Source organism: Hypomesus nipponensis, chromosome 22, assembly GCF_054491055.1.
Source record: "Hypomesus nipponensis isolate SF chromosome 22, ASM5449105v1, whole genome shotgun sequence".
Lineage (NCBI taxonomy): Eukaryota > Metazoa > Chordata > Actinopteri > Osmeriformes > Osmeridae > Hypomesus > Hypomesus nipponensis.
Window position 1 is genome coordinate 13,729,997 of NC_140382.1, and position 24,566 is coordinate 13,754,562.

General features: G+C 45.3%; 4 protein-coding genes across 4 annotated transcripts; 1 reads left to right on the forward strand and 3 right to left on the reverse strand.

Annotated features, from left to right (window-relative positions):
* Window positions 1-824: 824 nt before the first annotated feature.
* On the reverse strand, window positions 825-3,660 carry rtn4rl2a (reticulon 4 receptor-like 2 a). Its single transcript, XM_084687195.1, has 4 exons — window positions 3,603-3,660; window positions 2,360-2,586; window positions 1,883-2,116; window positions 825-1,697 (listed from the first exon to the last, which is right to left on the reverse strand). The coding sequence occupies exons 1-4, from the start codon at window positions 3,658-3,660 to the stop codon at window positions 825-827; spliced, it is 1,392 nt and encodes a 463-aa protein (XP_084543321.1).
* Window positions 3,661-11,102: 7,442 nt separating this feature from the next.
* On the reverse strand, window positions 11,103-13,752 carry crybb1l2 (crystallin, beta B1, like 2). Its single transcript, XM_084687026.1, has 5 exons — window positions 13,657-13,752; window positions 12,703-12,821; window positions 12,314-12,446; window positions 11,966-12,108; window positions 11,103-11,283 (listed from the first exon to the last, which is right to left on the reverse strand). Exons 1-5 carry the CDS (start codon window positions 13,750-13,752, stop codon window positions 11,112-11,114), a joined length of 663 nt encoding a protein of 220 aa, XP_084543152.1. The 3' UTR covers window positions 11,103-11,111.
* Window positions 13,753-16,127: 2,375 nt separating this feature from the next.
* Window positions 16,128-18,883, forward strand: LOC146236732 (beta-crystallin A1-like). The gene is made up of 6 exons (XM_084686838.1): window positions 16,128-16,482; window positions 16,973-17,049; window positions 17,143-17,261; window positions 17,503-17,644; window positions 17,873-18,015; window positions 18,307-18,883. The coding sequence occupies exons 2-6, from the start codon at window positions 16,975-16,977 to the stop codon at window positions 18,452-18,454; spliced, it is 627 nt and encodes a 208-aa protein (XP_084542964.1). The 5' UTR covers window positions 16,128-16,482; window positions 16,973-16,974; the 3' UTR covers window positions 18,455-18,883.
* A 480-nt stretch (window positions 18,884-19,363) lies between these two features.
* Window positions 19,364-24,527, reverse strand: unc93b1 (unc-93 homolog B1, TLR signaling regulator). The gene is made up of 13 exons (XM_084686969.1): window positions 24,319-24,527; window positions 23,907-24,026; window positions 23,580-23,718; window positions 23,312-23,465; window positions 22,995-23,156; window positions 22,716-22,845; window positions 22,490-22,583; window positions 22,185-22,309; window positions 21,807-21,989; window positions 21,235-21,508; window positions 20,975-21,093; window positions 20,776-20,898; window positions 19,364-20,570 (listed from the first exon to the last, which is right to left on the reverse strand). Exons 1-13 carry the CDS (start codon window positions 24,319-24,321, stop codon window positions 20,340-20,342), a joined length of 1,857 nt encoding a protein of 618 aa, XP_084543095.1. The 5' UTR covers window positions 24,322-24,527; the 3' UTR covers window positions 19,364-20,339.
* Between the last annotated feature and the right edge of the window lie 39 nt (window positions 24,528-24,566).

Consider the following 24,566-nt stretch of genomic DNA (forward strand, 5'->3'; position numbering starts at 1 on the left):
CCCCGCTGTCTTGCTTTCCTTGTAGAATCGCGACAGCATTCTTGCATGCTCTTTCTCCCCCCTTGCTTTCACTCTCCGTCTTCTTTTCTTGATTTCAACTCTTTTTCTCTCTCAATGACTGTCCTTCAATCCTAATCCCTTACTTGTTTTATTCTCTGCTCAGCCCTGCACAAAATCACCTTCACTCTTTCAATAGAAAGAATATGCTTAAATGAAATGTTCACAGCAGTCATGGTGGGTATGTAGGCCTAAACATCAGCTAGCATGTCAATGAATCTATTTACATCTTCAGTTGTTACAATTAATGCAACAATGGCAGTTATGGCTGCTGTATAGCTATCAACAAAACTGTTGTGGTAGCGCTGATGCTAACAGTACTTAATGTCGTTAGCAGCTAGTTGAACTTATGTCATCTTAGTTGTACTATTAGAAAGTTTAGTTTAAGTGACAACACAGAGAGAACCATTTACAACAGTAGAAGTAGTAGTAGTAGTATTTAGCAGTAGCACTGAGGATTGTCATGGCAACACTGGCAGTGTGACCTCTGACCGTTGTGATATCACAAGGGTCATAGTTGAGCACCTGCACCTGTTGGTGGTGTAGTTCTATAGCCCTAGCTGTTAACATTCAACAGCCCAGTGTAGTGTATACATAGCCCTGTGTGTGATAGATGTTTCTATCTCTCTAACTATACCCCCCTATCTCCAGAGCTGTTGAGGTAAGATATTCTCAACATTTAGGCAAAGGGGGGTGGCAGAGTTTTCAACAGGGAGGTGGATGGATCCTCGCTGCCCTAAAAAGGGCATCGTACAAAACTAAAGAGTTCAGCCAAATAGAAGGTGCAGATTGAGAGTGAAGGAGAGGACAGCAAGAGCCAGGAGGGAGATGAGGGAGGGGGTGGGAGAGGTGGAGGAGGGGGCGGCGGCAAAGGAGGGGGGCAGGGGGTCAAAGTCGGGCGGGCACTCGAGCTCGAAGCAGCGCAGCGTGGCGCCCGCATCCTCGTTGCCGTAGTTGGCCCAGTACTCCTCGGCTTCCAGCTTTGGCAGCGCCATCTCCTCCTCGCCCAGCTCGTACTTGACAGAGGTGGTCAAGGCGGGGTTCTTGCCACCATAGGGGGCTGCCTTGATGGTCTCGGAGCTTTTCTCGAAGATGCCCTTGCTGGAGGACTGGGGCTTGTTCTTGGAGAACCACCAGCGAGTCTTGGTGCTGAAGGTGGTGGTGGTGGAGCCGGCGATGGAGCCGGGGTCGGGCAGGGGGCAGGGGGCGAAGTCCATCTCCCGCAGGAAACGCAGGTCGGTGCCACGGCGATGGGAGGGGGAGGAGCACATCAGCTCGGAGGAGGAGACGCGGGCGCCACGGAACCACTCCCACAGGGAGCGGGCCTCACAGCCGCAGGACCAGGGATTGCCGTTGAGACGGAGGAACTCGATGCCCTGGGTGTCTCTCAGCGCCTGGCTGGGCAGCTCCGCCAGGGAGTTGTTGAACAGGAAGAGCATGGTCAAGCGGCCGAGGTCGCGGAACGCCCGGCGGTTGACCTGCCGCACGCGGTTGTCGTGGATGAGGAGGCGGTCCAGGTTGACCAGGCCACGGAACACGTTCTCGGACAGTGTGCGGATACGGTTGCCATGCAGGAAGAGCTGGCTCAGGTTGATGAGGTCAGAGAACAGGTCGTCCTGCAAGAAGTGGAGCTGGTTCTCCTAAAAGGAGGCAGGAAATAGAGGCTGGGTTAGGGAGAGGAATGCGTCCAACATTCTCAAAACAATCTTATCTGTGTGTGAGTATCTTTTTGTGTTGACATGAGTGTACGCGATGAGTGTGATTCTGTATGTGTGTGTGTGTGAGTATGTCCGTGTGTGCTTGTTTGGTGTCTGTTAGTACCTACCTGCAAGTAAAGAAAATGCAGGCTGTAGAGCTTGTGGAAGATGTCATGGGGCAGGGCGTTCAGCTTGCAGCGGTGCATGTGGAGACTCTGGAGCTTCTCCAGACCCCGGAAGGCGCCCCCCTCCAGCCTGTGCAGGTGAGGGTTGTCTCCAAGGTCCAGCTCCTCCAGGTCCCTCAGCTCACTGAAGGCACCAGCCTCAATCCATGTGATGTTGTTGGAGAACAGCCACAGAACCTGGACAGGGGATTGATAGGGATTTAATTTGATCATTGATATATATTTATCTACATGCAGTTTGTTTATCTGGCTATTTATATATGGCAACGTGTGACACACAACAAACACTTGAGGTGTATCAAAAATAAACAACTGAGTAAAGGGCACTAAATACATTTGTAACTCACAAACTAAGTTTGTCTGTCTGACAGTTCAAACAGTTCCGTTTGCATTGTCTCTTCGTTTATTAATAGTATTTACCTGAGTTCCAAATCCGAACGAGCCCACTCTGAGCTCCGTAATCCGGTTGTTCTGGAGGAAAACGCGTTGCGAGTCGTAGGGCACTCCCGCTGGCACGAGGGTGAAGTTCTGCGCCTGGCAGCTCACGGTCATCGGCGTCGGGTAGCACACGCACAAGTGCGGACACGCCTGAGCCGGACTGGGCTTGCCAAGGACCAACCACACAACCAGCCACATGGAGAGACCACCTGGGAATAAAGGGGGGCACCGTGAAAAATGTGTCCAACTTCGGGCTGAACGAGAGGCCGTCCGGCCAAGGAGCCGTACAACGGCCGTGGTGCTAAAATGTATATAGGCACTTCCGCTGCAATCCCGCTAATAAATGAGAAAATCGCTCATTTCATATGCAAATATTGGTTTTCTATGTGTAGAATACATAACAATACATATAACTAGTGTTCAGAATCAGAAGGGATTTTATTCGCCATGAGTGTTTGCACAAACAAGGAATTTACTTTGGCAGGGAGGTGCATACATTAAACATATAGGAATTTTGAAACTTAAATATGTGGACTAACTATACAAAAGGAGCAAAGTCTAGGTAATACTAAGGGGGGTCTAGGTAATACTAAGGGGAATAAAAAATGAAAATATAAGTAGCATTAAAAAACACTAGTGTTGGCACTAGTGTTGGTTTTAAACATCAATCAAGCAATTTAAGACAGGAAATATTTTCCTATAGGCCCATTTTAAAGCATTGCAGAGGTTTTCTCGAATTATATCACAAAATATTAACATTGCCACGTTTACAATTCGTCATATGATTACGAAATATGACGCAGAGGATAGATTCAGTGGGTATAGGTGTTGCAAAGTCTATGCGTAAAACTCAAATAGGTCACTCTTTCTGCGCCAACAATTACGCACAGTGCAATTGGAATGCAATAGGTAAAACATGATTACAACCCAAAAATTTGATGAATGCTAGAACTCCAGTTCCATATTTATGCTATAGCCTACGTGCCACATAAAACACAAGAGAACTAAACATACATTTTGCCCAACATAAAATTACCAAAACTTCCAAGGTTACTCAATTTAATCAACACTGCACAATTTAGACTACTAAGGATCCAACATCACTTTTAAAATGAAACTCAATACACTAGGACTATCAAATGCGTAATGCAATGATACTTTGCACACAAGTATGCAAGACAAAACTAAGTGCACATAAACCGCAAGAGACACGAATTAAACTTACTTTTGCAGTTGCGTATGATGGAGCATCGTCGGCTCCGAGCAGTCGTAGGGGTTTCCATCCTGAACCAAAGTCGAAAGCGAGTTAGCCTGAAAGGGCGAAGTAATGCCTGCTATCTCTGCTGATGATCTGGTTCCTGAGTCGGAGCGACTGAGAGAGTGCCGATTGTCAGAACCCGGTGTCCATTTATACTCGAGCTGTCGTAGCGCCTACGGCAGTGGGCACCGTGGAATCTCTCATACGTCACAACCCGGGTCAATAATGCGGGCGGGTGGCGCACAACGAAAAGAGGATGGGAGGGAGGATTCTTGGAGAACTGAGTGCGCGCAATCGCAGTTAGTAGACGTTTCCTTGTCTCAGACAAGAGAAAGGAGGAGACTCGATGTATCACCACAAATGAAAGGAAGAGAGGCGTGGAGATAACGAGGAAGGGAGGGGGGACCATGGAACGGCATGGTGCCCGGTAATGACTGCGCTTTGTGGAGGAGCGGATGACGGGTAGGAGATGGGCAAGAGGCTCACTTCCTGGCTTGCGTTTAGAGAGGCCGGTATGGTCTGCTTCCGGCATTTCTCAGAGTCAAACAGTTGAATGAAAAGAAGATAGTGGTGATGTGATTCATAAAGGATAGGAGTAAACCCCTGAAATATGATTAAGCACGCGAACGGACACATTTACCGCCAAAAGAAAGAGGCCGTCAAAAAAACTACACTTTTGAACGACATATTTGATGTAGGATTTTAAGTGTTGGTTGACCAAGACGCACAGTCATGCATGAGCTGAACCAGAATAGATCATGATGATTGCGGTACTGGTAATGAGGAGCGTCATAATATTGATGGTTTTGAGAGGGTGGTGAAGAAAATAAATGCACTTCAGAATGGCTTTATCATTTCAAATTCAACCCTTGTGTGTCATGGTTGGGACAGAAACTCAGATCAACATTGGGTATCTTCTCAGTCAGAACTAGACCAAAGCTTATTGAGTTTAAGTATTAAGTTTAAGCTTGTGTCCAATTTGATAAAAAAAATTAAAAAAACTAATTCTGGGACTGCAGGTGGAACTAAGAGAATCATCTTTTTAGGAATAGGTCTTGGGGTTCCTTTGAGTTGTAGCTTACTGCATAGGCACATGTAGCTAAATACCAGGGAACATGAAGACAGAGAGAGATTTAAAAGAGATGAGAGATTTGTAGTGCAGATAGACAGGTAAATAAGTGGGATAGACATGCATGTAGACAGACAGACTGGAAGACTGAAGGGCAACTGATGAGATATGCAGGTAGACAGATGTCTTTAATCAATTGAAGTTGGATGACATTTTTGAAACTTCAGGTAATTGGCTACAAGCAGTCAGACAGACAGTCAGTCTGTCAGAGAGTCAGTCAGACAGTCAATCAATTAGTCAGTCAGACAGTCAGTCACACAGACAGACAGATAAACAAATGAGTAAGCCAGGGGAACCATCCATCCATTCATACATTTGTGTTGTTTTTCACACCTCCTCCTCTGGCGATCTGGACCCAATGTTGCTAACATTCCAGCCCACATGCATGACTAAGTCTCTCTCTCTTTATCTCTGTCATTTTATCTCTCTCTCTCACACACACACACATACACACGCACACACACACACACACACTCGCACACACACACACACACACACACATAGGCTTTCCCTTTCTACTCCCACGCCACCAGCTGTGTGTTTGAAATGCAGTCTTATCGAACAGTGTTGATCTATGCATCTATGGTTGGCATGTATTGTCGTGTGGGCACTGGGTATAGTCACAGTCAACGGCTTCTATGTGTTTAAGTTACATTGACATACATGGGCTTCCTTCTTCCCCAGTTAGTGTGTGTGTGCATGTGTGTGTGTGAGGCGCTGGGGGGACTCTGTAGGGGTTCAACTTATCAATGGTATACTCTATAGCTGTTCATACTTTTTATGAGACGAGATCACTTTGACTGAGTTTTCTACATAAGGCAAATCAATCTCAATCGTCAAATCGGAGTTAAATTCCATTAATACTCAAAACTTTTTCTTTTTAAATTTTTAAATTCTAATGGTGCTAATTTCCCAAACTGTACCATGTAAAAACTTCACACGTGTCGTACGAGACACGGGGCACCAAGTCTGTGTGTGTGTTTGGGAGAAGGTGTGTGTGTGAGAATGTGTGTGAGAATGTGTTAGCAGATTGCCTCAGGTACAGTCACACTACCCAGTTCTGTGTGTGAAGCGTCCCGTTTAGAGTGGACCGGGTGCAATCAAACACCCGAGTGGGGAAGTCGGTGGGGACAGAGGGTTGCCAGGGCAACGGCAAGGCGGTTATCCTTGTGATATGGAAACAGTGGCGACACCACCTATGGGGACTGGATAATGATGGAGAAAACATTCACATATACACACATTTTCACTCATGCAGACAGATGTAGGCTCCACAGACCCGGAAATACACGCATACAAACACACTCACACTCACAGACGTGCATGTTTTGATTGAACTCCAAGAATACCACTTTGACAAAAGCTTTTTATGTTTTCTTTATGCCCTGCCTGCTCAGATCCTCTCTCCTTCTCCCTCTCCCTCTGTGTCTTCGGTCTTTTCTCTCTTTCATACACGCACACACCCTCCCCTCCAGCGCAACTTTTCTGCTTTCATTCTTTCCTCCTCTTGGCGTCACCACTTCCGATTTCCCATATCTGTCCTCCGTCTCAGTGCCATGTCACCACACCGTCACTCTGTTTAGCCCTCCCTGCACAAACTCTCTAACCCTCTTCTCTCCATCTCTGCATCCTGGCAGTCCTGGCAGTCTGGTGTTCAGAATGGTCTAACTGTCCGCTCGGGTCCATTTAGAGCTCATTCATCTCTATTCATTGGCTGCCCTTTGAGGCTCATGTTCGGTTTAGTTCAGTGGTACCCTTTTGCCCTAAAACGTGTATGATGTCACGTGCTTGTATAACACTGACCCCCATGAGCATGCCGATGGCCATCCAGTCCACTCTTTCTCCCTCCTTTATAATTAATCTGTTGCCTCTCATTCTATCTAGAGGCTTCTAGATGGGAGATACCTCTCTCTCTTTCTCACACACACACACACACACCCTTCCCTGTGGAACACCATTAGTACCATCCCCCCCCTCTCTCTCCCTCCCTCCCCTCCCCTCTCTCTCCCTTTTCTCTCTTCTCTCTCTCTCTCTCTGTCTCTCTCTCTCTTTCTCTCTCTCATGATCTTCCACTCTCCTTGCATTCTTCATTTGGTCTTTGTGTCACCCACACACTTCCTCTCCTGAGCGCCTTCCTCAGTACTAGTATTTTCATGTGCTTCATCTCTCATTCTTTCTTTTATTCTCTCACTCCCTTTTTTACGAAGTCTAGTTGTTTGTTATCCATTCATCCAAGCAGTTCCACTTCAGGTACTGAATTTACCTGAAATCACCTTTCAGCCCCCTCCACATGTGTGTGTGTGTATCTAACATGCCTTGTGTATGTTACCATAAACCTTGTGTGCGTAAGCACCCCCCTCGTTAACGCTGAAAGGCAGGTGTAAGCCACCGCCACTTCTTCTTGTTGTGAAAATATTCATTGACACTGCATAGTGATGATCCTCTCTCTCGACTTCCCTCTTTTTTCTGTCACTCTTTGCTTCTCTCGCCCAAACCTCGCTCCAATCTCTCTGTGCGCTTTCTCTTCCTGTCTCTCTTTTTGTGATTATCTCTCTCTTTCTCTGTCTTTCTCATTCCCCCCCCCCTCTCTCTCTCTCTCTAATTGTAATTCGCTCCCAATGAATTACAAATGGACATTTATTGTTCCCCAATCCCCAGAAATGTTTTTCAAATATCAATAGCCAGTAGATGTCTCCAGAGAAATATATTTTCTGGTCCCACTCACCCCCATCTCCATTTTGGCCCCCACCCCAGACAAAAGTCTCCTCTGCATCCTCTTTCATCCCACCCCCATCCTCCTCTCCTCTCCTCCGGACCCCAGACTCTATTCCCTCAGCTCCTTGTCCTTCTGCTCTTCTCCTCCGTCTTCATCTTTATTTTTAAACACACAGCCTCAAGTACGTCTCACTGATGACGCAGATGGTGGCGCAACGCTGATCGAACACTGAGAGAGAAAAAGAAAAGGGGTTGAGTGAGAGAGAGAGAGAGAGAAAGAGAGAGAGAGAGAGAGAGAGAGAGAGAGAGAGAGAGAGAGAGAGAGAGAGAGAGAACCCGCAAGAGAGACAGAAGAGTGAGACAGAGAGAAAGAGATGGGAGGGTTGACAGAGACAGATACAGAGGCATACAACTAACTAGACTAAATTGAGGTCCCCCCCGTAGGTATAATGACAAGTTCCACACCTGCTGTGAGTTACTCGTGTCAGTACCTGGATTTCATGTATTCCATGTAGTTGCATGAGTTCTGTGGGGTATCAAGTCTCTGTCTCTGTCTCTCCTATAGTGTGAACTCACCCACTCGTTCACTGTTACACAAGTTACATACCAGCCTTACATCACCAACGGAAAGATTTCTTTAAGGAGGCTGAGAAAGCCCAGTGACGTGACACATTGTCGGAGAAATTTGGGATGTAATGTTATATTCTGAAAATACCTTGCCAGCAGAGAACCCCCTCCTCACATGACCTATAGATGACACTAGGCTTACGTAAACAAACTGACCTAGGCTGACCTTTACCATACTAGAGGTGCAATAAATGTGTTTAACCTTATCTTCATATGAGAAGTTCTTTAAGTACTGCATCCACATTCAAGCTGTGTTGTGTATGTGCGTGTTTTAAACATTCAGCTCATGTCTCCTCTGCATACATCATATGTGTCTGAGCACAGATCAATAGATTTAAATATAATTGTTCATTTTAGCATGTTCCTTTCCTCGACTATGGAGATGACAAGAGAGTGGTAGAGACAGAAGCTATGTAGAGACAGCAGACCGTGCTTTGAGCACTTTTCAACATGAACTCATTCCAGATTTTTCTCATGTACCTTTTTTTCCAAGTAAATTGAATTGAATTGAATGTGGAATTAAGGCATTTTGGTCCCTACCCTGTTCATCCTTCACTGTCAAATAACAAACCCCACCCTCTAGTGCCAGGAGAGCTTAACTACAGGCCCTCCAAAAAGCCAGGCTCTCCAATATAGTTACGTAAACTGAGACATTCATAATACTGGTGTATTGGATGGAAACTGATTTAAGGTGAGTTTAGTAGTTTCCTTGCCGATGGTAGCACTGAAGAGTTGTGGTGGGTTAGTTGGTCCTAGATCTGTGCAACAATGCCTTGTTGTAAAAACAGCACTTCATCCAGACCTCCTTCATCCAGACCACCTGCCTCCAGTCTCTGCCTGTTCCTTGTTAGTGGCAGCCACTCTAACTAACCAGCCGTATGCATCCTCATGCTGCCGTAGACCCTCCAGGCAAGAAGAGAGGATTGATGAGGAGCAGTGGGATGGGGGGGGAGAGGGAATTGTGTGGATTGAAAGATGATGCACACATACACACTCACACATTCTCATTACACACCACTGCACTCCTGGTCAGCTGAGAGCAGTCCCAATTTGCGCTGACGTCAGAGTTGAGTTGGCGTCTGAGCTGGGGGGCAAGCAGAACCGAGGTCGGGGGAACTGACGTCAACAATTTCCTCACTCCGATCCAAGTTTAGCAGCCTGTGGAGGAGGGTGTTGGCTCTCTAAGGTATCCTTCCTGCCAGCATTTATAGCAGGAGGTAGATAGGCAGCAGGTGGGGAAACAAAGTAGTACTAGTAGGTTTGTAACGAGGGGGAGAAAGAGGGGAAAGAAGGGGAAGGAAGTGGGATGAAAGAATGGGTATGGTAGAAAGTGGAGTGGAGGGAGGCTTGGATGGAGAGGAATGAATGATCTATAGTCAGAAGTCTAATTCCAATCTTAAGAACTGGTGGAGATGTTTTTTGTTGGGGGAGGAAAAAGGTAGGAGAGGTGGGAGACAGAGTGAAGGAGTAGGAGTATTTATAGATGGAATTAGGCAGCAGGTGAAGAAGTAAAGTTTTCCTTTTACGGGAAGAATGGATAGACAGAGGGAGGGAAGGGGGAGGAAGGCAGGACCAAGGGGCAGGTTTCACAGGTCACAGAAAGTTGTTTTCAGAAACAAATGAATTATTCACAGTCAACAGATTTACCACAATAGACTGTGTTCCTGTAGGTGCCAAGAGCACTTCATTGATCCTTTCAATGAAAGAACTTACCGCCATGATACATTCCCCACACAAACACACATTGAGTGAACGGAACACTTGAGCGAATGCATCATCTATAGATATATTTTTTGAGCAATGTTTGCTTCTGCATGCTTTTTCAATATTGTTAAAACTTCATTGTATAGAGTCAGAATCATTAACATTGTGTTCATGAATGTCATGCTCTATCCACAAAGATATTTCCCATCAACCTACTTACCATGTGTTTGAGTTTATTGATCCTGGTAGACCACGAATGTCAGAGAGCAGTGTCTTTTGTGAAAATGGATGCATCATAATAATGGGTGTGCTTCAACTCTTCAGTCTTTGAAAACAGTGTGAAGTCACTATACAAACTTAATGTAGCATGTAAGACTCAACTTACATGATCCTCATCTTTTCAAGCAGCACATATTTACTCAATATGAATTCAAGCAGATGGAGTGCAGTCTATTGAAGATAATTGTTGTCTGAACGGATTGATTCTTCATCACTTAAAGTAATTTACTGAAGGTTGTAGGTCTTCCATGTTGCATGACAATGGTCATAACAGTTCCCACCCTGTGCTGTGGACTATGCCTATGGATGAAAACACACAGATATGTGGCCAAGGAGACAGTGACGATGTGGAATGGTTTAGAGCCTCTTTATTTGTGTTCAGATTGAAGAAGGAGCAGAGTCTGGCGTCGGTGTACATCATTTGGAATGGCTGCCAAAAAAGGTATGGGTGGAAACTCAATTTCCCACAAATCCCTTCCAAGCAGTATCCACATTAACCGATGCCCTCTCTCCTCACCCACACAAACACAAGCAAACAGACAAACCCTTCCCTATCAGTGGCAATTAACCTGTGTGATTTTATAATGAATTCAGGTGGAAGATAGGTGGGATGACAATTAAGGAGAGTGAGGGTCAAAAAGAGGATCAATGGGAATGGCCTTTCAAACTGGGAGAGAGAAAATATAGATCTATTTACAGACCAGATCTTGATCTGTTAAGTTTATCTGTTAATCGTGGTTAATGTGTTTTCATTGCTGGCTTATCTATCCCAAAATAGAACAGAGCACTCTTTTTTTTCAACTAGGTGGCGTTGCATCCCCAACCGTCTCCTCCTTACTCATCATCCTACTAGATCTATCCACCGCAAGACTTCAGAGTGGCAAGGTGGAGGCGGAGCAAACTTCCTACAGTTTCTTCTCCTCCCTTCTTTGCTTTCCTTTCTCCATCTCCTATCCCCCTACACCTCTCTACAGCTGCCCTCCCTCCGCCCCCCTCACTCTCCTCTTCACCCTCCCTGCTTCTCACTTGCTGGCCATGGTGTAGCAGCCATGGGGGTGCCACTGCATGTCGCGGATGCGTCTGACAGACTGCATCTGAGGGCAGCGGGCGCCATACTCGTTGAAGTGCCTGTACTCTCCCTTCTCCAGCAGGTACTGGCTGCCACGGTAGCCAGGGAACTGGTAGCCCACAAAGCTGTGTAGAGAAGAGGGAGGGCAAAGGAAGGAAGAAAGGAGGTGGAGATGGAGGCAATATTACTGTAAAAGATTATACAAAAAAGTGTATAAAAGAATAACAGACGGAAGCGTAGAAGCAAGTCAAACGAATGTGCAGAGAGATGGAAGGAAAGAGGGAGGGAAGGAAGCAGAGAAATGAAATGGGATATGACAGCGAGACAAAGAGAGAGCGAGAGAGGTACTGAGATACAAAGAGAGGCAGGGTGTTGAGAAAGAAAAATAACCAATTTAATTTTGTTGTTACGTTTGTCTGGACAACCCACAGGGAATGTCTGCCTGTGTGTTTGAGTATGTGCTACGAATGGAGCACGGCTGATTTACAGCTGGCGGGGAAGGAGATAGATCCATTAGAGAACTTCATCTTCAGCAGGGTCTCACTGACATCACATGCCCACCCCAGAGGAGGGTGACGTAGGAGCATGAGGCTATAAATAAAACTACCTACTCGGATGGTGTAGGAAACTTTTGTCAAAACCACTTTTGATACACGTCTTTTGTGGGTTATACTTTACATTAAATTCATCATTATAAATTATATTTAATTGTAGAATATTTGTTTTTGTTCCTCTGGTTCAAGGCTATGGGATAGATGAATGTGATGGGATGTGGCAGGTGGATGTTGCTGTATGAGGACTACTCACGTTCCACAGCTGACCATGATGCTGCCGACCCTATCAGTGAAGCCATAAGAGAACAGGCTGGGAACGTCATCATCCATGATCTCCATCTTACGACCCTTGAACTGGCCCACCTCATACAGGCAGATCTTGTGCTTCTCAGGGTCCTTTGAAGGGAGGAGAACGGAAGGGTGAAATATTGAGCTGATGGATGGATGAATGCAAAAAAGTTAGTTCCGAAAGGATGGTGTGACAGAGCAATTAGACAGGCTTTTGACATGGTCGCTTAATAAATATTGTTGAGAATTATTCTTATTATGAATAAAGAATATAAGTAGAGTGAACAGATTAACAAACGTGGGTGAAGTTTACCATGCGGACAGGCCTGAAGGACAGCAGGTAGTCGTTCTTCTGGCAGTTGCTCCAAGAGTCCCAGCGAGGGTACTCTCCCTTCTCCAGGATGAACATCTCTCCACAGAAGTTCATCTGCTCGAAGCCCACAAAACTGAGGTTGGAAGGGAGTGAGAAGGGGATGGGGATGTGGAAGGGAATGAGGAATGGAGGGAGGGAGAGGAGAGAGCGTAAACCAGGCAGACAGGGAGTGTCATAAGGGGAGGGAGTGTGAATGAGGGAAGGAAGGGAGGAAGGGAGGGAGGGAGGAAGGGAGGAAGGGAGGCTTAGACATGATTTGCTCTCAGTGTGTCAGCTGTCTAATCTTTGCTGTTGCATTTCAGATTGACTAGCAGCGGCGAGGCACTCACGGTCCACAGTCGACGCGAAGGGAGCGCACTCTGTCCATGCCCATCTCACACACATTCATGCACTCATTGGTGATCTCAATGCAGCGACCCTGGAAGTTCTCCTGGTCGAACACGCACATCTGAAACGAGAGAGAAAGGGTGGAGAGATGGAAGAGGAGACGGCTTAAATTGGTATTTTGAGGGATTGAGAGTTTTAGATTTTGAGAGTCTGTTTTTGATTGATTAAAATGAATTAATTAATGTAACGAATTAATGTGAATAATTTGAGGAATTGCAATTATCGCAAATTATTAGCACCAGAAAATGTATTTGCCCTTTGGTGTTTTGGTGAGAGCTCCCATACACAGGGTTGGTGGTTCAATCATGGTCATTCTATACCATGGTGTATTGCAGGATAAGATCCTGTATTACTACAATGAGCCACTCAGGAGTGTTGCAAACACCATCACACACCTGTTACTCATAGCAAATTAGAATTGTGTCATAAGAGAAACCCCACAACTCCTGGTTTGAACATTGTCAAGAAATCGGTTTGAAATCATGTTCCAATGCTGTAATGCATTGCCAGTTGCGTCACTAATTTTGCTATCTGTGAGCTTAGAAGATGCATGGATGCATCTGCTTCTTGCATAATACCAGACTAAAGAAGTTTATTAGTTAGAAAGCGTGATTAAAACCAATATCAACATCAAATTTAATGTAGACATTGGCTCTGCAGTGTTTACCACCCACTTGCATATCTATGGCAACAGGAAACTCAGGACCACTAGCAAGAATGCAAGAGAATCAATGTGTGAACTCAAGTGTTGATAAACGTGTCAAACTGTAAAAGCAATTATCTTAGATGTGTGTGTGCGTGTTTGTAATTAAAGTCTGATGCCTCTCACTGTGTGTGTGAATGATGGTGTGCGTGTGTGTTTGAGCAGGCTTGTGTGTATGGTTGCATGAGTGTACCTTGTAGGACATCATGCCCATCTCAGACCTCTTGCCCTGAGCGGCCTTCCCGTCGGTCTGGGAAGCAGTCTTAGCCTTCTCTCCTCCTGCTGACATGATGACTGAAAAAACCACCGATGGACAGAGGAGAAAAGGGGAACCACAGAAACATTGTGAGAAGGAGAAAGAAAAGGCATGAGAGAACGTTTAATGCCCAGCAGGATGAAATGATCATATTGTAATCCTAAAATTCCTCCCTTCTAGTCCAGAATGTGTTAGTTTAATGCCTGTTTACAATAATAATAGAGTTTGATAGTCTGTTTAAATAGATGAAAAACTAGGTATTAGGAGCTTGTGGTAGTGGTACTGTGGTTCCATTTATCCCCAAAAACTTTGTGCTAGAGTTTAGCTCAGAGTTTTTGCCATTCAGAAAATATGGGTTTTTCGAAAATCTCATAGAATTGTCCTCATTCAAATTTAACATGATACTTTCTATACTGACCCTATCTCTTGATTTGTAATTGACAAGCATTTTTAAATTTAATTTGAAACTAATTTAACTCTAAATGCCACCACCCCCCCCCCCCCTTTGTCTTGGCCATTGATCTATTTGTCTCTCAGTGTGTGTGTGAGTATGTTTCTTACCTGTGGTAGTGTGTACGTACGGGGGGCAGATTCGGGCTCTGTGGCGTTCTCTGTGTGTGTGAGTGCAGTGGGCCCCTCTCAGCTTTTATATGCTGGCGCCCGGAGAGGAGGGATTAGATGACAGAAGCAAACTCGCTGAGCTCACAGCTGAGGAAGAATAGAAATCCCCCATCATCAAAGAGAGAGAGAGAGAGAGTGCAAGGGAGAATGAGAGAGAGAAGAGAGAGAGAGCAAAGGACAATGAGAGAAGAGAGAGAGAGAGCAAGGGAGAATGAGAGGAGAGAGAGAGCAATGGGAAAGAGCCAAGATAGACACAGCAAGGAGGGAGATAGGGAGAGCTAAGGAAAGTGAGATATATAGAGAACAGAAAGAGAAAGAGGGGGGGTAAGCCACATGGAATTCCAGCAATAATATAGATATTCACTACAGTATGTACTTATCTTTCTTTTTCTAAAACCAAAATACATTGAAAGAAGAACTGACACAATTAAATCACCTGCAATTATAAAGTCATACATTGCAATTAGATGAACAGTTGCAAAAGACTACTCGACATGAGAGAGTTTAAAATGTTGCAGTTTAAAGACTTTTATGTCAGAGTAAGTACAATACTGTACGGCATGCCATTTTGGATCTGTGGGATCATCCTTGTGACCAGTTGCAGGGGAACGTTCTGTGCGACCTTTGACCCTTGCATGCTAGGCTGTTGGCTCCTGGTGGCATGACCGCATACCTTGGGGGTTACCACAGTTGACACAGCCTCACACAATCCATTTCCTTCCCCACAGAAACTGTAAAAGGGTGAAGGGTGTCAGATGGCTGAGCGGTTAGGCAATTGGGTTATTTCTCAGAAGGATGCCGATTCGATTCCTGGCAGTGCCAAATGACTTTGTGTCCTTGGGCAAGGCACTTCACCCTACTTGCCTCGGGGAGAATGTCCCTCTCCTTACTGTAAGTCGCTCTGGATAAGAGCGTCTGCTAAATGACTGAATGTAAAACAAAACCATAACAATAGAATGGGACTAACAATGTTTGTTCTCTTTTTGGAATCTTATGAGTCATTCATTTTCATAGTTGACAATAATTCAATAATATAACTCAGAAGAACTGCTATTATATTGGGAGACAAATTTCTATAAATAAAACTTCTCACTTGCATGAAGCAAATCATCACTGACATCACAGACATACTGCAAATGACTTGTGGTATGTATGTGGAACACAAGTTCCAATGGTTCTAGGTACAGTTCAAGGGTCAAATGAGGTAAGCAGATCTAAAGGTGGGGTGGAGCTGTGGGGTGCAGGATGGTCACCTTGGCAACAGAAATGTAATTTTTCTGGGCTTTCAGTAAACAGGTGGCTATTCGTCTGCATCATGTGTCATCCCCATCACTGTTCTCTCATAATGGCTTCACAATGACAATGTAGCCTATAGTCAGAGCGGTGACACAACAATGAGGCTTTGAAATAACCACAATAACAAATGACCTGATAAAGTGGATTGTGATATTAATAGAACTCCTGTCTGCTCTGTGATAGGCCTATGTTTCATATTGATTGATTGATTGATTTATTTATACTAAAGACCATTAGCTTACTGTTTTACCCATCGTTTTCCCAACTATGAACTCTTACTGCAAAGAGGTTTCCTAATTGATTGTCACAGAAGGGCCAAATCCTACTCATTCTCTACCTTTAGTCTGGTCCATTGTTGCGCTATACGATAGCACTGCTGACCTATACGAATATAACAGCGCTAACCCAACCACGGGCCCCCCATTCACTCCAAACGAGCTCGCGCACTGGCTCTTACCACCGTGCATTCAGCGGGGACTATGCTATATTATGTGCTGAGTCGACATGGTGCCCACTATTACATGGGGAACAAAGAGGAGTGAGAGGGAGCGAAGAATGAGTTGTCGGACAGGCGCGCGCTCACACTGACTTTTACGCACAGACGAACGAACGAACGAAAGCACGTTCGAGAGTAGTGAGTGCGCGGCCACGTTTTCTCACACCAATACACTGACGCTCAAGTAAAGCCTATAGAAGAACACGCACACGCACGAACAATGTCGCCAATGGTTACGCGCGGGCAACTGTGGACGCCGGTATAAAACGGTTGCGCCAGATTCTCACAAAAGTCTATGTAAAGAGCATTGGCGCGTGTCACTTTCCAGCGCAAAGATAGAGAAGAACCAGGTAAGGTCCCGGGGCAACAAGAAACGGAGGATTTACAGTTTCATATTTTTGAACAAAGGAAAACTTTTGGATAATATGTATGTTGGGCTACACTGATATTTGACAGCGAATTATTGGAAACTACAATTAAGATTGTATTTGTGATCGTTTAAAACTTTGATTTTAATTATTATTAGTGGGCCTCAGCAACGTACCCTATAAATTTACTTTTGGGGCAGTTCAAATGTTTAAAAACATTATTCGAGCAGCAAAACGGATCAAAGATTTTGATTAAGGGATGACAAGCTTCATATCAAAGAGAAGAACGTATATATAAAAATGTTCTCCGAGTTTGGATTGATTGAAGATGTCATTAATGCCTCAGGGGTGTTTTCAGCTTTGTTGAGCATGCGCTTTTAGGACAATCTAAATCGAATAGGTCTCTAAAGTCACTAATGACAGGATATTGATTGTGTCGTATCTTTCCTTCCCTTTCCTTTTCTCTCAGAAGATATGAACAGAGCTACTAAAACCCACATGACCTCACCCATGTTCTTCCCCGGCATGGGTATGGCCCCATTCTTCAAGGTGACTTTACAGACACATACATGCACATAAAAAGGAGGGGAAAAAAATATTGTACCAAGTATACCACACACTAACCTGTACGTGTCATTACAGGTCACCGTGTTTGAGCAGGAGCACTTCCAGGGCAAGTGCCAGGAGTTCACCTCCGAGTGCTGCAACATCCATGACTGTGGCATGGACTACATCCGCTCCATCAGAGTGGAGAGTGGAGCGTGAGTCACACACCCTGTATGTCTGTGTGTCCATGTGTATGTGTGTGTCTATGTGCCACTAGGAGTAAGTGTTTGTCGAACCAACTCTAATATGTGCGTGCTATAGCTTCCATCGCTAACCTCCGACCACTAGGGGGTGACATGGAACTTGAAACACCGCTGTGCCCGTAGAGCTGGCCTATTACATGTCCTGCTCACCAGCTCTCGCTTCCATCCCTCCTCCACCTCTCTCTATGTGCAGCTGGGTGGGATTCGAGCACCATGACTTCCAGGGCCAGCAGTTCATCCTGGAGAGGGGAGAGTACCCCCACTGGGACGCCTACAGCGGCTCCCTGTCCTACCACGTGGAGCGCCTTATGTCCCTGCGCCCCATCTACTGCGCTGTGAGTACACCTAGGGATGAGTGTGTGTGTGTGTGTGTGTCTGTGTGAGAGACAGAGGATCTCAAAGGCTCATTCTGGGATATATATTTTAAAGTTTGCTCGTGGTTGTCTGTGAAGTGTGTGCCCATTCACAAACCTTTGTGCGAGTGAATTGAACTAATTTTTTCCCCCCAGCGTCTGAATTCAGAGTATTTTGCATGTGAGCCCCTCTCTCTGCTTGTCCTGCAGGCCCACCAGAGCAGCCGCATGATGATCTTCGAGAGGGAGAACTTTATGGGCCGCAGCGTGGAGCTGTGCGATGACTACCCCTCCCTGCAGGCCATGGGCTGGTGCATGCCCGAAGTGGGCTCCATGCACGTGCAGTGTGGCGCGTGAGTCGACAAACTAGACCGGACGCCAAGGCCACACACACTCGCAAACACACACACACACACACATATTTATTGACACAGAGATAAACAGACTAATATGCGCCAACACACACACACACGTGACAGATACATGTAGCTGAACAACAGATGGACACACAGATACATTGACAAACAGATAAACAATACAAATCCATGCAAATACATCAACGCCTGGCCGTACAGATACACTTAGTGTGTCATTGTTATAGCCAGTGTGAGAGTGTCAATAGTATTTTCTTTCCTCTCCCGCAGCTTCGTGTGCTACCAGTACCCTGGCTATAGGGGGCAGCAGTACATCATGGAGTGTGAGAGGCACAGCGGAGACTACCAGCACTGGAAGAACTGGGGCTCTCACTGCCAGACCCCCCAGATCCAGTCCATCCGCCGTATTCACCACTAAGACCGGGACCGGACCACATACAGAGCCGGGCCTAACCCAGGCCTGGGCCGGCGTCTGAAACCACATCCACCCGAGTCAGTCAGCATTTACTCAGTTACCCACCCACCTCAGTCCCGTTCAGGCACACATCCACTTTACAACATTGAAACACTCAGTTGATCCTCTGTAAACACTCAGCACTTAGGGTGTTTCTATCAAGGTCAGAACTTGAGTCAGCTTAATAACATCGGCAGCATGATACAGCTCATTTCAGTAACACACTATGTGTGCGCGTGCGTGTGCAAGAGAAAGTGTGTGTGTAAAGGGTTGTTAGTGTAGCAGTCCTTTAGAAAGGTGTGTATCAGATCTAAATCAGGGACATTGGGTCACTAAGTACACTGACAGCAATAACCAGAGGTAATGAGAAAGGAGGGAGAGAGGGGGAATGACGAGGAGAAAGAGAGATAGAGAGTACCTCTGAACAATAAACTCATGCTGACCTCAAACCTGTGTCCTGAGCTGTAACTCCTGTGTGATTGTTCATGTGTGTTTGTGAGAGAGAAACACAAAGAGATAGACAAAGAAAGAGAAATGGTATTAGATACCATGAACATTATTCAAAATAATGTATATCATATTTGTTAAACAGCAAATGTGTGTGCATGCTATATATATATATATATATATATATATATATATATATATATATATATATATATATATATATATATATACATATAAGAAAGTTGTGTGTAGGAAAGCAAAGGTTACCTTCATTGAAGCGTATGCTATAACAAAACAATTTTTTCAATAAGACTTAGTGCATAAGTTTCCATGGTGACACAAATTTGTCTTTCATAAGAGAACACCCACTCAGAGACAATCATTCTGTGGCAAACCTAGCATCAAAACTCAGTCACATCTTAATGATCCCAGTCACTGAACTTATTTAATAATTGAAAACACAATAACATAATACTATTTCAGAATCAATTAAGTACAGAGTCTGTTTAGAGATCATTAAATCTTTACATACTCTTGTATGCATCAGTACAAAGTAAGTAAACACAAAGACTTGGGCTTTCTGATGACCCCAACAACAGAAATGTCCTCTCACAATAGGGGGTGTGTTTTGTTTGACATTTTGGTGATCATCCAATCATGGACGTTTGTTTTTCATTGGAATCCTTGCGAAAAGTTTCATTAAAACGGTTTCAACAAAAACACACTGTGACACACATCCTCATGAACATTTACAGCAGCCTACACAAACAAAATGAATTATACTCAAACACTTCTACTGAGTTTTTCTATTTATATATAACGATGAAACATGGCACGTTAAGAAGATACATCAAAAAAACAACACAAATCTGTTTGCCATGTGCTCAAACACACTAAAAGTATCAAAGTCCAAGATAAACATATATCTCTGTAGACACCTGAGAGGAAGTGAGTACCGTACTTAAAAAATGCTACCTCTTTTCAGATTAGTCACAAGAACCTGTATAACTCAATTCCACCTCCCTTTCTCGAGTCAGAGATAGTCATTCATTCTTTTATGTACCGGTGTAATCAAAAACCCCAATTTTCTTTCAAGGCAGAAGTACAGTATTAAACTTGCTAGTGTGCCTTCCAACTAGTGTGTGAATTAAGAAGAAGATACACTTTTGAGATACAGACAAAATCAGTTTAACAGGTAGAAGTATGTGTCAAAAATACAGTATGATGACTTCATTTGTTATTGACATGCAATAAACACTGAAGAGAAATGAGCTCAGTGGTGGGAGAATCGTTTGTTTTTGATGACTTCCTCTCTGTTTTGCATTTCTCCATCTCATCTTCCTATGCCTTCCTAAACTCTCCCTCCTTCTCCCTCTTTTTTCCTCCTCTCTCTGTAACAGCTCTACTCCTCGTGGCCTACCCCCTCATCCTTTTGCCTCCGTCGATCCCTGGCACCTCCCCTCCTGGCCCTCGGCGAATCAGATCCCTGTGAGCCTGCATCTCCGCCCACATCCTCCCTGATCTCCCCTCCTTCCTCACCTTCATGCTCCTCCTCCTCTTCCTCGTCACTCTTTTCTGAGTCTGACTCTGACTCGTCTGAGTTGTCTTCCTCCAGGTAACGGTAACCTTTGACCTGAGGAAGTGAAAGAACAACAGAATGTGAACTGTTCAGATGTAGGCGGAGATTAACTCTGACTCGTTTTACTCTGAAAGAAATAAGCGCACGCCCTGAAAGAAGCACACGCACTCTCATAGATAAAAACCCCTGTACACCCTCACCCACATGTATTCTCACAACCAAGAAAAACAACCAAGTTCAATAGGAAGGGACTGGTTACCTTGTGTCGAGGGCGGGGTATACGGGGGATTCTAGGTGGTATTTTCTTGGCCTGACGTTGCTCCATCAGCCAATAGCAGACACAGGACAGTATCAGAGTGACCAATAGGATGGAAAGTTTAGCCTGGGGAAAACAACAAAAAGGAAATTAGCATGACAACAAGAGCTGGAAGGAAAGTAAAAATTGAAAACACACACACCCTCATTGGGAGGCCGGACCAAAGGTAAACAATGAAGATGGCGATAGCTTGCCACCAGTGGTAGATGGTGTACACAAAGTCCAGCCTTTCCTTGTCCTCATAGAGCATCCCCAGCAGGCCTGAGAGAGAGAGAGAGAGAGAGAGAGAGAGAGAGAGAGAGAGAGAGAGAGAGAGAGAGAGAGAGAGGGGGGGGGGTTGGCGTTACTGTAATATGTTTGTGTACAGGGCATCTTAGGACAGCAGTACTGTGTTATACTCACTGCTGAGGCCAGTCTTGTTGAGGGCGGAGCCCAAACCCCAGAGGGCAGTGAGGACAAGGAGGGGGGCGAGGAGGCCCGGGGTTTTGGGTCTGGGGCACCACCAGAGTAGCACCAGCAGCAGAAGACCGTGGACGGCAGCGCCCGCTACCAGGGTGGCCCAGCGTGGCAGGCGGAGGAGGGAGAGGGAGAGGAGGGAAAAGAGGGAGCAGGAAAGGCCATACACCCCAACCAGCAGCCAGAGCCACTCCAGACCCACCGTGCATACTCCGTACGACTGGGGAGGGAGGGAGGGAGGGAGGGAGGGAGGGAGGGAGGGAGGGAGGGAGGGAGGGAGGGAGGGAGGGAGGGAGGGAGGGAGGGAGGGAGGGAGGGAGGGAGGGAGGGAGGGAGGGAGGGAGGGAGGGAGGGAGGGAGGGAGGGGAAAGGTGAAAGGAGGGAAAGAGGAGGGAGAGAAGAAGGAGAGGAGGGAGAGAAGAGGAAAGTAACAATATGAGTCTCGCGTCCCAAGACCGGACAGTTTTAAATCTACTTCCTGTTTTAGTTCCTTTAAAGTTGCAGCGCTGGTTGGTTACCAGGGTGAGCCCAGAGATGGCAAAAAGGGTCTCCAGGCCACTGTAGATGAAGAAGGGGCAGAGCAGCCGCAGCCGGTAGTCTCTGAGGTGTTTGAAGGGTAGCTGGAAGATGTTACCCCAGCCAATGCTGCGCAGGTCGATCTCCTCAGTGGGACGGTACGCTGCACTGCACACAACCAGGAACTGTGGGCAAGCGGGGGGGGGGGGGTAAACTGTGTGTCTGTGTATGAAGCAGTCCCAAAAGATTACAAACTCTTAAAACAAATGCACACACACCAACAACAACAAAATATGCAAAATGTTTATATATTTACGCATCTAACAGATATATCTGGCCCACCAGTGGAGTTGAGGAGGTGGGGTGGGGGGTGGTCTTACTATGATCATGGCGAGGAAGGCAGCCCCCATGAGAATACTCTCCACCTGGATGAGCAGCAGGGAGCGTGGGAGGCTCTTCAGCACTGTGTTGTTGAACCCCAAGAGGATGCCGGTGGAATTTGCACCTGGTTGGGGTAATTCATTAATAAAAATAACATAATTGATTCCATGTCATATAAATGTGATATCCCTTGACATACCCTTGTTACAATAATAATGACATTCTTTATAAAATTAAGTATTTGAAATATATAACTGATAGACATTTGATAGTGTACAGAGTGCATATAAGATTTGAGATTCACCACAGTCCTGGACATGGAACAGAGTGTGCTCGTATTTCTGTAGGAGGCCATGGATGAAGAAACGCATGGGGAACTCCGCAAACACAAAACTCAGCTGAGGGGGCAGAGAGGAGGACACACACACACACAACTTAGACAGATACAGGCGCATCACTATCGGGGAGGCTCATTGAATGTTGTTCTCTCTCTCTCTCGCACTCATACACACACTCCAATAAGAACTTACATGGAAGATGCTGTAAAAGACAGCCTGGAACACGATCACATACTGGTGAGAAGCTCCTTTGGGCAGTTTCTTCTGCTCCTGGACGTGCTCTTCCTTGTAGTTAACATACTCATAATACTGCTGGGCCATCCTAAAAGTGTGTACGCGTGTGTGCATGTTATAAATGTCCAACTAGTGTATTTCAATGAGTGTTTATGTGTGATCAGCGTGATCACACAGCGTGAGAAAATGTCAGCTTTATTTCGGTCTCCTCCTCCTTTTCCCCCTCCTGCTTCTTACCTTGTGATGTAATTCCCCAGAGAGGCCCACAGAGGGACGATGGCTACACCAATCGCCACGGCCGATGGTACCAGGGTGTAGTATCGCTCCCAGTAGTTGGTCGAGACAAAAAGGGCGTAGATCCCAGAGGCCAGGAACATCATCCACTTGGTGCCAAGGAACCTGCAGAGAAAGAGAGAGAGAGAGAGAGAGAGAGAGAGAGAGAGAGAGAGAGAGAGAGAGAGAGAGAGTAATTACTAACACATCAGTGGGTCTGTATGTGCATGTGTGCGTGTGTGTGCATGTGTGTGTGTGTGTGTGTGTGTGTGTGTTTCTACCTGATGAGTACAGGGGTGTAGAGTAGGCCAATAACAGGTGTAACGTTGATCCCAATCAGCATCTTGTGGTCAATGTCCTCCAGGCCCAGATTCCCATACTTCACGTCTCTGTAGGTCTCATCATAGTGGAGGATTAACTGCATCTGTAGTAGGCCTGCACACACACACACACATAGAGAAAACAGTGAGATGGACACATAAGAGATGTACACATGTACACACACACATGCACACGTACACACACACAAACCACCATTTTCTCACCTACCCATGTAAACACTGTAGATGATCATGCACCCCACACTGGCCCCCAGAACATTCTTGCCCACACCCAGCCTCTTCCTCCTGTAGTACTTCCTCTCCTCTTCTTCCTCATCATACTCTGCCTGGGGGCCCAGAAACTCTTCCTGAGATAGAGAAAGAGAGAGAGAGAGAGAGAGAGAGAGAGAGAGAGAGAGAGAGAGACAGACAGGGAATATTTATGAAGTTATATATATATTTTTTTTTTAATTGATCATTTTGAGGAAAAGAGACGCAGGGACAACCCAATAGTAAGTCGTGCACAATGTAGAGGGACACAAAGTAGTATATTTACATTTCCTTGTATGTTCCCTTCTTGACCTATGTCCAGCAGATGGTTCACATCGCCGTGAAAGGGTGCGCCAGGCTGTTCAGCCTCACCGTTCAGATTATCTTCTGTGTCGGCTGCTGCCATCTAACGGACAAGATGGTGTTACAATAAGAAGATCTAGTTCCACTTCTCTGATACATGTATTTCTAAATATATATATATATATATATATATATATATATATATATATATATATATATATATATATATATAAAATTGACACATTTAGCGGTAGAACCCCAAAAGGCTATAAAGCAGGTCAAGACAATAAACAGTCTTACAGTCTTATTGACAACATTGTGAAATTTCAAACACTAATTCCATGGTATCAAATATATCAACACGTAAATTTCAATTGATAAGCGAAAACACCTACCATAATTCTGACATGTAGAACAGTTTACGGTTTGAAGAATGTGCGAGTTCGCATACAACAGACTGTCGTCTCTCAAATATTTGCAGAATGTCATGTGTCGCCTCTCAAAAGCAACCTGTACACTACTCTGCACTTCTCCTTTTTAGTGTGAACCTGAACAAATATAAACTTTCACAAAGGAAATGAAACCTCTGCTCTTCTCACTTCCTTGTTTTCATCCGTATTCAGTGCCTCTTAAAGATACAGGA

Bases quoted from the DNA above. Each gene is read 5' to 3' on its own strand.
- rtn4rl2a (XM_084687195.1), bottom strand. From the start codon at position 3,660: ATGGAAACCCCTACGACTGCTCGGAGCCGACGATGCTCCATCATACGC. The intron at 2,587-3,602 runs GTAAGTTTAATT...CTTTATTCCCAG, and splicing joins CATCATACGCAACTGCAAAA to GTGGTCTCTCCATGTGGCTG. The intron at 2,117-2,359 runs GTAAATACTATT...TCCCCTGTCCAG, and splicing joins CGTTCGGATTTGGAACTCAG to GTTCTGTGGCTGTTCTCCAA.
- crybb1l2 (XM_084687026.1), bottom strand. From the start codon at position 13,752: ATGTCAGCAGGAGGAGAGAAGGCTAAGACTGCTTCCCAGACCGACGGG. The intron at 12,822-13,656 runs GTACACTCATGC...CTCTCGTTTCAG, and splicing joins TGGGCATGATGTCCTACAAG to ATGTGCGTGTTCGACCAGGA. The intron at 12,109-12,313 runs GTAAACTTCACC...CTCCCTTCAAAG, and splicing joins CCTTCAGGCCTGTCCGCATG to GACCCTGAGAAGCACAAGAT.
- LOC146236732 (XM_084686838.1), top strand. From the start codon at position 16,975: ATGAACAGAGCTACTAAAACCCACATGACCTCACCCATGTTCTTCCCC. The intron at 17,050-17,142 runs GTGACTTTACAG...GTGTCATTACAG, and splicing joins GTATGGCCCCATTCTTCAAG to GTCACCGTGTTTGAGCAGGA. The intron at 18,016-18,306 runs GTGAGTCGACAA...CCTCTCCCGCAG, and splicing joins ATGCACGTGCAGTGTGGCGC to CTTCGTGTGCTACCAGTACC.
- unc93b1 (XM_084686969.1), bottom strand. The intron at 23,157-23,311 runs GTAGAAACACAC...CTTTCTCTGCAG, and splicing joins TACACCCCTGTACTCATCAG to GTTCCTTGGCACCAAGTGGA. The intron at 22,584-22,715 runs GTAAGTTCTTAT...CTGCCCCCTCAG, and splicing joins TCTTTTACAGCATCTTCCAT to CTGAGTTTTGTGTTTGCGGA.